The following is a 13,637-nucleotide window of genomic DNA, read 5'->3' as shown; positions in this document are numbered from 1 at the left end:
CATCAAATACTCTACTTTGTGGGTGGCACGGTGGCACAGTGGTTGGCACTGCTGCCTCACAGCGCCAGAGACTTGGGTTCAATTCCCACCTCAGGCGACTGACTGTGTGGAGTTTGCACGTTCTTCCAGTGTCTGCGTGGGTTTCCTCCGGGTTCTCCGGTTTCCTCCCACAGTCCAAAGATGTGCAGGTTAGGTGAATTGGCCATGCTAAATTGCCCGTAGTGTTAGGTAAGGGGTAAATGTAGGGGTATGGGTGGGTTGCGCTTTGGCGGGTCGGTGTGGACTTGTTGGGCCGAAGGGCCTGTTTCCACACTGTAATGTAATGTAATCTAATCTAATCTAAAGTCAAAATATCACCAGTGAGAGACTGCATTTCGTCTTCATTTCAAGCTAAAAACAGCTGAACTTTCCCACCACTATGAAATGGTTCAGTCACGTTAGAGCTCTCTAGCACCTCAGACAATCCATTTTCATCTTCTGCCTTTGAATAACCAACACTTGGAAGCACAATCAGGAAAAGATCTTCCAGAGAGGTTGCAAAGGCATTTAGTACTCGTCTTCAGTGCTCAGACCATTGAGTGTAAGAGTTGGCCCATAATATTGAGGTTGTACAGGATGGTGGTGAGGCCACTTTTGGATTACTATGTACAGTTTTGGTCACCCTGCTACAGGAATAGAAGAGGGTTCAGAAAATATTTACCAAGATGTTGCCAGGACTGGAGGGTTTGAGTTACACGGAGAGGCTTGATTTTTTTTTTTCCACTGCAGCGTGGGAGGTGGAGTTGATAAAATCATGAGGGGGAACATATGAATAGCAAAGGTCTTTTCCCTACAGTGCTGGAGTCCAAAATCGGGGGCATATTTTTAAGGTGAGGGGAGAAAAATTAAAAAGGGACCGGAGGGTGGTTTGCGTGTGGAATGAACTGCCAGAGGAACTAGTAGATACAGGAACAGTTATAAATATTTAAGAGATAATCAGATAGATACACAAATAGAAAAGGTTTAGCGGGACATGGGCCAAATGCAGGCAAGTGGAACTAGTTTAGTTTTGGAAAACTTGGTTAGCATTGACGAGTTGGATCAAAGGGTCGGTTTCCATGTTGTGTGGCTTTATGACTTCTACCAGGACAAGTGGAAAACAACTTTTAGGATGATTGAGAAATTACAAACATTACTGGCAAACCAGTGAATTTTACTAAGACACCCAACAGAACAATGTAGACCACATTACCCCGCCTTACCCCAGCTAACATAACAGCAAGGAACCTAGTGCATTCTGGGTCATCCCAAATACATTTGCTGGATTCTGTTGAAACTCACTCAGCTTAAAAACTCTGCAGACCATCAGCAATGAGCTGCAAGACCCAGTTAGAAAATTAGAGTACCAATATCCAAGTCAAAAAGAATAACAAAGCCTGCTGCAGGTTAAAGATCACAGCACATTATGTGGTTGATTCTCACAGAAGTTATCTAGTTATAATTTTTCTCAAAAATCAGGGCTTCAACTGCTTCCATCATCACCTTTTCAGAAGAATTGTCAATGTTAAATAGTCACAAAAGAATGAAATAACCCAGCAAATCAAGAGCACAGCAGAAAGCCAGTTGCAAGAAATGCACTGAAATTGAGTGGTTAAGAAGTTAAGCTTACTCACTTGTTCACTCCCCAGAACGATATCCGCAAATATATACTTTCCTTCTGTACATGAGGTAGCTAAGAAAGCAAGAAAATTGAACGATTCATCTTTATTTTACTGCTGTCACCATTTTAAATGGTAAACTATTAGAAAAAAATTACTGACTGCAAACATCCAGATTTTATGACCTCACCTTCTGAATTCTGACACCTTGTTGCTCGAAAGCAGAGTTTTGCCCTCTCCCGACTTCCAAGTTTTGCATCTGATATGTAAAAATGCAAAGAGAAGAGTTACACAAAAAGAGTAAAAAGGAATTCTTAAAAGCACAGGAGGCAGTGATTCGGCTCACCATGTCAGCACGGACTCCCAGCAGGTGCAGTTTACCAAGTGGCATTGCCCCACCTCATCCCCAAAGATTACACATCCATCCTTTTCAAACGACAATCCAATTTTGAAATATATTACATCTATTCCTTCCTTTCATCTATATTGCTGGTCACTGACCCAATGAGTTCTAGTAAATGTCTCAGATAGAATTGCCTCTGTGTAGCCATGCTGAGGTCAGCTTAATCATGTTCTGAATGCTCTATTGCATAGAAAACCCTAATATCTCCACAACAGACAGACATTCAGCTAACTGGCCTTTGGTTATGTGTTTTTTTTCTGCCTTCCTTCTTTCTTAAATAAAAGATGTTACATTGGCAGTTTTCCAATCCTCTGACCTGAAGCAGAATTCTTGAAAGATTACCACAGTATCCACTATCTTTGGAGCCATTTATAATATACCAGAATGCACCCCTTTATTCCAAGGGAATTATCAATCTTTCGTCCCTTTTCATAATCACCATTACTGAAAGTAGTTTTATAACCCAGTTTGCACTGAAATTTGATTAATAGTATCAGCAACTGGGCAGGATTTAAAGCCCAGAGCATCAGCCTGAGCCTCTGATTTAACATGCCACAGTCTCCCCAAACTGCATTGATGTGCCTGTTAGAGTCAGAAATGGAGAGCACAGAAACAGACCCTTCAGTCCAACTCGTCTGCTCCAACCAGATATCCTAACCTAATCTAGTCCCATATCCCTACTAAACCCTTCCTATTCGTATACCCATCCACATGCCTTTTAAATGTTGTAATTGTACCAGCCTCCACCACTCCCTCTGGCAGCTCATTCCATACATGCACCACCCTCTGCATGAAAACATTGCCCCTTAGGTTCCTTCCAAATCTTTCCCCGCTCACCTTAAACCCATGCCCTCTAGTTTGGACTCCACCACTCATGGGGAAAGGGCCTTAACTATTTACACCATCATGACCCTAATGATTTTATAAATCTCCATAATGTCAGTCTTCCACCTCCAATACTCCAGAGAAAATAACCCCAGCCTATTCAGCCTCTCTATAGCACAAACACCCCCAAACCCTGGTAATATTCTTGTAAATCTTTTCTGAACCCTTTCTCTTAGCAGGGAGATTAGAATTGTGCACAGCATTCTAAAGGCGGCCTAACCAATGTACTGTACAGTCGCAAAATGATCTCCCAACTCCTATTTCAATGCACTGACCAATAAAGCAAGCATACCAAATGCCTTCTTCACTATCCTATCTACCTGCAACTCCATTTTCAAGGAACTGTGAACTTGTACCCCAAGGTCTCTTTGTTCAGCAACACTCCCCAGACCTTACGATTAAGGGTATAAGTCCTGCCCTGATTTGCCTTTCCAATACGCAGCACATCACATTTAGCTAAAATGGTGCATTTGAGATTTTCTTTTATTAAAGACATCAAATTAAATTGAGAAGTTGGATATATCCAACTTCTCAATCTTAATAAACATTTTGAAGTGTAAAGACCTGTTTTCTGAAGGATAATTAAACAATAATCCGTGACTCTACATTTATAAAATTGCCCAATGAAACATGGCACATTCTCTCTAATTTGATCCATCCTTACGCACATTCGCCAATATACATGGGATATTTTAACTTGAGCACATATAGGTACAAGGAGATCAGACATCTACATTTATTGCTGTCACATTAGATTGCAAACAAGAACAACAGAAAAAGAGCAAGCCAACCTTTATCTTCAGTGGGATTTATACATTTTTGCAGCTTCCAATGTTCACTACCACTGGACACCTGGATTATGTGGAATTCTCTCACACCTGCTTCACTCTGAAAGATTAAGGTTTCTGTTAATACATCACACATACCACCTGAAGAAAAATAAAATGCCAGCGTGGCCAGTGCGGCTCTAACAACTTTTTGCGAGTTTTTTTTTTTTAAGAGCAACATGAAAACTTTTTTGAATTGTTCAGAAGGTTTATGGACACCACCCCCACCTTTAGAATAGTCTGCTAAACTGGTTGGTGCAGAAAATGCTCCTGTTTTTATTTGGCTGTCTGTATTTATGGGCAATACCACCACTAGGTGGAGCAATGAATGCGCAAACAATGCTTTGCGGAGAACTCATTCTGAATGTAGGAGAATTGCTGCTTTATTCCTGATGAAGGGCTTTTGCCCGAAACGTCGATTTCGAAGCTCCTTGGATGCTGCCTGAACTGCTGTGCTCTTCCAGCACCACTAATCCAGAATCTGGTTTCCAGCATCTGCAGTCATTGTTTTTACCTAGCTGATGTTAAATGCATGTTTATTCAGAAAAGAATGGGGATGGAAATATACTTGTGCTGCACATGGCAGATGGTGGTGGTGATGAATTTGGTTTCTCAGATCTATTTACATCGTTATACTTTGTGAAGAGTAATTTATAACTTTACTCCAAACAAGTAATTTTGATTTCATGGCAGATGTTATCACAATTTGCCACAAACACCATGTGAAATCATTTACCCACTCAAATCACTTGAGGCTACCTCATCCAATTTCTGCAAATTAATCACTTTCCAAAACCATTGAAATGTTCACATTTTAGAAGGTCCAATGCAAGTGCACTCTGTGCAGATTGATCATGATGGCAAATTAGTGGCAGTGCTCTGCACTGGAATCTCAATGTTTACATCTGCAGAGTTAGGTTCTGAACACGTTCAGTATTTGCTCATTTATGTCACTGGCAGCTACCAGCTAGCTGGAATTTTGATGGTGTTCCCTTTCAGATGTGCTTAGGCCAAGACCTTGTATATCCACACTTCTTTATTTCATTCTCTTTGTATTAAAACAACATTAAAGCAGAGTGTATTTTTATGGGGAAAGATTGCAGAGTGTTGCGGCAAAGAGATCTGGAGGGCCTCATGATGTATCAGAAAAAGATAGCATACAAGTTGAGCAGGTAATAGAGAAGGCAAGTGGAATGCTGCTCTTTATTTTAAACGGAATGCAATATAACATAGGCAGATCTTGCTAAAACTAGGGAAAGCTAGAAAATTGAACAATTTTGGGTCTCTTACCTCAGCTAAGATACACTGCCAATGGAGAATGCCCAGAGAAGGTTCATTAGGTTGATCCAGGGTATGGAGGGATATTCTTAAGAATAAGAGTAGGTTGGGCCTGTACTCATGGAGCTAGGCGAAACTAAGAATTGCAGATGCTGGAGACTAGAGGAGAGAGTGTGGTGCTGGAAAAGCACAGCAGGTCAGCCAGCATCTGAAGAGTAGGAAAAATCGATGTTTCGGGCAAAAGCTCTTCATCAGGAATTTCCTGAAAACTTCGATTTTCCTGCTCCTCAGGTGCTGCCTGACCTGCTGTGCTTTTCCAGCACTACACTCTCAACTGTATTCATTTTAGGAGTTTAGGAGGAGGAGGAAATCTTACAAAAACATACAAGATTCTTAAGGGGCTTAAAAGGCGGGTGGAGAAAGACTCGCTTACAAGGGGTAACATCCTAAGAACAGAGGGCAAATCTCAGAGGAAGGAGTCATTTATTTATAAATGAGATGGAGAAATTTCCGAATGCAGTAAACCTGTAGACAGGTTGCTGAGGCTGGGTCCAGAAGCAAAATTGTAATTAGTAAGGGAGTCAGCATTAGAGGGGAAAGACAGCAAAGTAGAGTTGAGGATTATCAGATCAGCCAGCCATGAATATGCAGAAAACTCATCAGACTGAATGTCCCACTTCAACTCTTACATCTCATGACCTTCCTAATAACCTGCTGTACCTGCATGCTAACATTTTGTGATATATGTATCAGGATAACCAGATTCACTTCAATCCTCCAATCTCTATCCATTTAAACAATATACCACTTTTCTATCATTCCTGTCAAAACAGACAAGATCAGATTTACCCACCATACCCTCCAAACGACAAGCCCACCCACAGAACCTGGTGTTGAATGATCAAAATGAACGTTCTTTAACTCTAGCCAGATAATTTTCTATACATCTCTCTAGAACTAGAACACCGACAGTGTGGCAACAGGCCTTTCAGCCCAACAAGTCCATCGACCCTCCGAAGAGTAACCCACCTAGACCCATTCCCCAAACCTACTGATCTACATTTACCCCTGACTAATGCATCTAACCTACACATCCCTGAACATATGGGCAATTTAGCATGGCCAATTCACCTAACCTGCATATCATTGGATTGTGGGAGGAGACAGGAGCACCCAAAGGAAACCTACACAGATACAATGTGCAAACTCTACACAAACAGTTGCCAGAGGTTGGAATCGAACCCAGGTCGCTGGTGCTGAGGTAGCAGTGCTAACCACTGAGCCACCGTGCCACCACTGCAAGTCTCCTGCATGTAGCGCCCTTCCTTTAAATACAGGAATTTTTCAGAAATCTTCACTTATTACTACAGCCATGGAGAAAATTCAAAACTTTAAAACTGTTATTAAATTTTTTTACATAAAATTATTATATTTGAATCAATTATCAATTAAGGCAGTTTATAAAATGTCAAACAAAATTACCAGTTAAGAATACACTTTATTCCCCCCAGTGGACAAAATAACATTCTTGCTACGGTAGGTAGTTCATCCTCTAGGTAACATTAGTTTGTTTAATTTTTCTTTGGGAATAGTTGTGTCCTGTTTTGTGACAAAAGTATTGTGATAAAAGCTATCCTATAATAAATTGACCAAAGTTCTTCAATTGATTTTGTTAATGTCAACATTTCAGTAACTTACTGTATTGATATTTGCTACATCCAAAAATACCAACAGATTATCACTGTCACTCTTCCCTTCAGCTTCCAGGACATTACTTCTACACGCTGTCGCTTTCACACTTAGAGAACGGCTGGTGCATATTATCGCTGTGTGTCTTAGTACTCGGTGACTGTTAAAACAGAGATTGGTTTTATTAGTGGACTTACACTTGAAAACTGCTCCATAGAGGAGTAAAACTTTGTACAGTTTTGGAAAATACCGAAGCGCACAAACAGCACTGATATAGGCCATTTTGGTGTGTATGCTGCACTCATCTCAGATCAGCATATACTGGTGAGGCTGCACTGTGTATATGTTTGGTACTTAAGGCAGGTCATACTGGCAATGGAGGCAGTTCAGAAGAGTTCGCCAGGGTGATTCCTGGGGTGAAGGGTTGACTTATCAAAAAGTACTGAACAGGTTAGGACTTAATTCATTAAAACGAGGGTTGAACTTATTGAAACAATATTCTGAGGGGGTTCAGCAAGGCGGATGCTCAGTTTCACTAATAGGGGAATCTAGAATAGGAGACATAGTTGAAGAATAACTGAGGTGCAAAGGAACTTTGAGAATTATGGAGGCTAGGTCACAAAGTATTAAAAAGGGTAGGAAAAAGAGATTTTTGAAATAGTAAGTTGAGACCTGGGTGAGATCTTATGGAATGGTGGGGCATGCTTGAGGGACTGAATGGCCTACACCTGCTCCTAATTCTTATGTTCTCTGAACTGCTTCCAATTTAAAGTAAATCAATTCCTGAATAAAGATCAAAACTGCCTACAGTACAGAGTGCAGTCTCATCAATTGCCCTGTATTCATCTTGCAAGATATCCCAGTTACATGCTGCACCAGCCTTACAATAAAGTGTGTCACTGGCTGTACATGCACACTGATTTTGTGATTCATGCAGAAGGACATGCTGATTCCCTCCTTACAGCAGTGTCTTGCACTTAAACAACAAGTTGACTGCAATTCTTCAATTCCCCTGACATACTTCAAGCAGCACATTTTATCTGCTTTATCTCAATCGCAGTAGTCATCAGAGGAACTCGCGATTTGTGTATCCAACCTTTCCTCTTCGTGGAGATGTGCTTCGACAGTAGTCAAACTCTCAAAGAAAGCAATGCATTTTCCTGTTAATTATGGATTCCAATTATCTGGGCCAGATCCATTGTGACTTGATTGAAGTTGGCATTTCTCCAGTTTATTATTCCTACCGGGCCTTCTCTGTAGCCAAACTAATGCTTATGATGCAATCATCATTATTCCCCCAAATGTTTTCTACTAACACTTGATCCTCAAGAAAATATTCAGCAGTGTCTCCTTTATTGGCTAGACTGGACACACTACTGAGTGTGTTGTTAAAACTAGGCTTATGAAATACACGCAGGATTTGTTCAGAGTTCTTGAACTAGATAATTGAGAATTTATTTCTTGTGTTTAATTCTACAGTACACTCTGCTATCACAGAGTCAGGGAGAGACACAGGTAGTTGCTGGGGATTACCGTGCACCCAGGTTTGTGAAAAATCACTGGCACAAACTGCTTAGTACCCAATCCAAATGTCTGCTTGCAAAGAGCCGGATTCTTTGGAACCAGTTGGTGAATAAATCTTAATTTCAATTTGCAGTTTCCTGTTTAAACTGAATAACTGGGTGCTTCTGTGGGCTTGATAATCACATACATAATTTTTCTCCAGAATTTCCTTCAAAACAACTATAAGCTATATCTCTCCCTAATTACAGCTGGCTTCAAAATTTTCTTTCAGACTCCCACAGCGCAATTCCATTTATCTTATGTTTGCAAATTCTGATTATCCAAGACAGTGTTCCACAGTATTCAAGTGCAACCTGTCAATTTTCTTTTGATCTTGAAAGATGTTTTTTAGTTAAAGATAATGATGCATCAGTTTGACAGGTTTCTATTACCTTAGCTGGCAAGTATTCATTGTTCTCCTTCCAGATCAGAGAACCTGCCAATCAGTTCACATTCTCAGTGACCAGGCTAAATGCACAAGTCATCAAGAGATACAAAGGTGTCTCCAAATGAATTTTATTTCAAAAATTTCAATTTCCTTGCAAGTTTCTTTGGCAAATCACACATTCTCAGTATGTCATAGCTGAAAAAGAATTGCCCTAGTATATTACTTACGAAAGTGACAAAGCTCTGTACTGCTGATAACTAGTGGCTGCAATGTTTATTCCCAACAACAGTAGAATTTAATCATCAAGTAACCCAATGTCACTGAAGGTTAAATTACACCCGTTACGAAAACTTCTAAAATCTCTCCGTAAGTTTACCTATTGCAAGAATAACTTGCACACTGAACAAAATAAAAAAGGTCAGAAAAGGCAAAGTCAAGAGTGATTTCAGTTTGAATACCCCACCCTCTCACTGATGACATCCTTGGGTAACAAATGACATGATACGCAACCGTAGAACCACAAATACTGTGGCTATGAGATCAGGTCAGAGGCTATGACCCCGACACACCCACCTGCCATCGCCCCCTTGTCCATCATCTTCAAGGTACAAGTCAAGAATGTGATGGAATGCCCCCCACTTGCCTAGATGAGTAACTCCAATAACACAAGAAACTGGGCACCATCCAGGACAAAGCAGCCCATTCACCACCTTCAACTTGCACTATCATCTATGACCAAAACTGTGGTAAGTATGTGCCATCCACAAGATGCACCTCAAATTTGCCAAGACTCCTTCAAAATGGCCTCCCAAATCCACACCCGCCTAGAGGGACAAGATGCAGCAAATGTATTGGAACAGCACAAGTTCCCCTCCAAGCCATAGACCATTTTGACCATCTCGCCATTCGTTCAGTATTGCGGAGTTGAAATCTTGGAAATTTCATTACAGCACCACAAGTGTCCCTAAACTCCAAGGGTTGCAGTGGTTCAAGAATTTTACCGTACACTGGGCAATACATGCTGGCCAGTGGATGACCACATCCCATAAAATAAAAAAAGTATGAACTGAGTGAGCTAATATTACTTCGAGGTGGACATGGGTGCACTACGATTGATATAATCTACAGGTGCTGAGCCAAAGAAAGGTAGACTAAGCTTGCAGGCTCTGACTGGCACCCAGTGTAAGTCACTTGCCAGTGAACGCATTCAGAAAGGAACAAGATCCTGATTGGCCGTGATGTCTCTCGCGTGATAAATCACTCAGACTCGCACACAAAAGGATCAACTGGAAGCAAACAAGCACCAGCAAAGTCATTCCCAAAAGTCAGGAGAACTGAACACTGAGGCAGGGTACTGAAATAAAACAGGGTTATTAAATTTTCACACGTTCCATCTAAAAACAGTGACTTTTTAAACTCCATTACTCACAGATTGACAAGTGAAATGTGACACGAAGACGAACAAGTCAAACCAATTATCACTTTCTTAAAAAACCTACCTCAGCTTTGAGTGTGGTTTTGTACTTTCATAATAAAATAAAAAGTTTATTTCATGAACTCCTTCTTCATCTGGTCCACGCAACCACATAGGGAGCTGCACAGAAGCCCCAGGCAACAACACAGGGTCAGGAAGTGGCACATCTGTTACCCAAAGTGGATTCCCTGTGTCCATCCCAAAGTCTTTAGGGGAAACGGATGATGTCACAGCAGAAGACATGCATGCACAGTCAGTCACAATAGTCTTGTAGGCGCTACAGTTTTCAGAAGCTGTTGGACTTAATGGCGTCAACGCAGCAGTTTTGCTTCCAAAGGAAAAGAAATCAGGATCTTTGCACACAACTTTCAATCTGGTAAGAGGGCACTTGCTTACGTTCACAAATTCGACATACGTTTTTCTTATCTCTCCACAAAGCAGTCCAGTAGGAAAGTTTATGAAAAATACCTGCACACAGAAAAAATTCGATCAAGATACATTAACCTTAAAATTGAATCTGATGTTGATGTAACACATCGTTTATCTGTTCGCGCCACGAAAATAAAGAATGACCCTAATGAAAACTGCAACGTTTCATTTCGATCAAAAGGCTTAGAAGAATCTCAATAAGGCCAGCACGGAATGTAGCAGTTTAGCCTATTATTTCAGGACTAAGTACACAAAAGGAATCTTCTCCCCATTACATTGCACTTTCTTCCTTTTCAGATAATCTAATTCCCTTGAGAATGTCTTATCTGAACCTGCTTCCAACACATTTAGGCAATGCACTCCAAATCCTAATCAATGACTGCATCAGTTTTCCCTTGTGTCTCCATTGCTGCTTTTGTCAGCTACCATAACTCTGCTCAATTGTTCGTGTTCCTTCTAATGGGAACAATTTCTCCTCACCTACTCTGTCCAGGTAATTCTGAGCACCTCTCCCCAATTAGATACTTTCCTATACTGTATGCTCCTATCTCTCTGCATGAGTATAGAGAAGATCAGATAGCTGTGATCACGATCACAGAAATGCTCTCCCACAAAAAGATTGGACACATAGCAGGGTTCATTGCCAAGCACCAAATCCAATATGGCCTTCCCTCTAGGTGGCCGATCTACAAATTGCATCAGGAACAGTTCCTGGATACACCTGACAAAAACTGCTCCAAACTATTTAAGCTAAGGAGGTTCCAATCAATATTAGGGAAGCTAAAGTCACTCATGACAACAACCCTGTTACTTCTATACATTTCCAAAATCTGCCTCCAACATCTGTTATGTTCAACACTACCTTCTCATGGTTCACAATGCTTTAAAGCTTTGTATCACTCAAATTTTGAAATTGCTCCATGAACACCAAAGTCTAAATCATTAATCCAGATCAGATGAGCAGGGGTTCCAATACAGATGCCTGAGGAACTCCACCATAAACTTCCCTCCAGTCCGGAGGCACAACTGTAAACTCCAGTTTCCTATTGGTCATCCAATATCCCATCCATATTCTTTCCCTTTTCTTCCATGAGCGATAGCCTTGCTCACAAATTTGCTGTACTGCAGTTACACAAATATCTTTACACCCACAGGAAAGTTGCTCTCAATTTCGAGAGCAAGTATAAGATTGAACTTCATTTTATTAGACCTTATTAAATATATTGAATTTTCCACAGCTTCAAAATTGCTTGTCAAATTTTATACCTTTCCATAATTTGTGTCATTGCAAGTTAGAATGCAGGTGGCAATTCTCTGCCAACTTTTGCTGAACTTCAGTTCTTACGACTTTGCTGTAACATGCTGGGGTATGCACATGAAATAAACCATGTCCACAGAGACGTCTTTTAAGCATTAAGATAGTAATAAAATATAGTAGCAGAAAGCTAATTTCAGAGACAATATAAAATAGCCATAATATGATGACAACCTGATCAGAGTGTTATTGAGCCAGAGATATGAAGGACACAGCACAAATTAGCTCCATTTTAACCATCTGAATGTCACACTTCTATTATTCCCAGTGCAGATATTAAAACAGATGTTCAAAATTGCTGCTCTTCAATTTTCTAGTTATACAAATGACTTTTTTCTGAAGTTGAGTGATTGTTACTGAAGGCTCATGGATACATCATCTGTATCGTTTTCATGATTCATTCATGGGATATAGGTGACACAGGCTGGGCCAGCTTTTACGATCTATCCCTAACGGCGTGGAGTTAAGAGCAAGCCACATTTCTGTGGGTCTGGAGTCACATGTAGGCCAGACCAGGTAAGGACAGATTTCTTTCCTAAAAGAACATGTCATGGGTTTTTATATCAATCAACAGGGCTGTTACATAATTACCATTCAGCTTGTTTTTTTTAAAATTTGATTTTTTAAAATATAATTTAAATTTCAAAAGACACTGCCAGAATCTTCAACAAATTCAGACTTAACTATTTCACGGCTCAATGCTCAAAAGTTTCCTGTGACAGGCTTCTCCCAGATTCATTGCAACATTTGACAATGTACAAAGAAATCAAAACAGTAAATATTAGAATTTTACGAGACATGCTTGAGCTTTCAATGTTCAAAGTCATATGAACTTTAGTGTAAACACAGATCCTAGATTTTTCCCCTTTCTCTTTCGCTCGCAGCAACAGGCAATTCACCAAGAATTCATCACAAAGCTGCCAATTTTGTTCTAAATACCAACCAGCGAGGCTTGAAGTGCAGCCTTATCACTGCTTTTTCACTAGGCAATCAGTACAGCTACTCTGAAACATGCACAAATAATGGAAATTATATCCAATCAGTAAACATTGGAATGTGCATTCATTCCTCAAATTATGCATTTTTTCTATTAAGAACACCTGCACTGAATATTCTAATACATTTGTATGCCTGTTTTTATTTCATCATCTAATCAGAGTCCTATTACCAGAAAGTGGGGAGACTAATGCTTTGCTTCTGGAGTACCAATACTAGTGGCTGGGCCAATTCATGTCACAGTGGGTATTACCTCCAACAAAGGCATTGCTTCGGTGATGATGGGATCGAGCCGTCGATCTGATCCATACTTAACAGATGTTTTCTCCTCTTTAGTGTTATTGAGCCTAGGTCCCTGGATTTCCAAATCTTGCCGTCCTCTTACCGATAATCCATGAGGCGTCTTGCCTAAATCAAAGGGAAATGGATGCTTGAGCAAAATTATGTCATAGATTCTCAATTGCTACAGAGCAAGACAGAGGCCATTTGACCCAGCAGTTCTGTACTGACCTGAAGAGAATCCCACCCAGATCCATTCCCTGCATGCAACATGACCATGGCTGATCATCCAACTCCATAGTCTGTTCCCATTTTTGTACCCCCATATCTTCTGAACCCTTTAACCCAAAGTGCTATATTCAACTCCTCCTTGAAATCAGTGTGTTTTTGGCTCGACTGCGTTCTTTTGCAGTGAATTCCATAGGCTCACCAAATAAAACAAAGCTACTTAATGAGAGTATTGGAGGTAGCATG

At 40.5% G+C, this 13,637-nt stretch overlaps 1 protein-coding gene across 2 annotated transcripts in view; it reads right to left on the bottom strand.

The window, feature by feature from the left end:
* Window positions 1-13,637, bottom strand: part of trappc8 (trafficking protein particle complex subunit 8) — a 148,333-nt gene that overhangs the window by 20,969 nt on the left and 113,727 nt on the right. For both annotated transcript variants that reach the window (XM_043687639.2, XM_043687640.2), the window contains 6 exons: window positions 13,138-13,292; window positions 10,170-10,612; window positions 6,729-6,879; window positions 3,717-3,813; window positions 1,828-1,896; window positions 1,653-1,711 (listed from right to left, as the gene is read on the bottom strand). In XM_043687639.2, coding sequence (XP_043543574.1) covers window positions 1,653-1,711; window positions 1,828-1,896; window positions 3,717-3,813; window positions 6,729-6,879; window positions 10,170-10,612; window positions 13,138-13,292 — 974 coding nt within the window. The remainder of the gene's footprint in view (window positions 1-1,652; window positions 1,712-1,827; window positions 1,897-3,716; window positions 3,814-6,728; window positions 6,880-10,169; window positions 10,613-13,137; window positions 13,293-13,637) is intronic.

The sequence above is a fragment of the Chiloscyllium plagiosum genome, unplaced genomic scaffold, assembly GCF_037043375.1.
Source record: "Chiloscyllium plagiosum isolate Xiang-an unplaced genomic scaffold, Cpla_swu_hap1 HiC_scaffold_4, whole genome shotgun sequence".
Taxonomy (NCBI): Eukaryota; Metazoa; Chordata; class Chondrichthyes; order Orectolobiformes; family Hemiscylliidae; genus Chiloscyllium; species Chiloscyllium plagiosum.
This window is presented reverse-complemented; position numbering and strand designations above follow the sequence as displayed.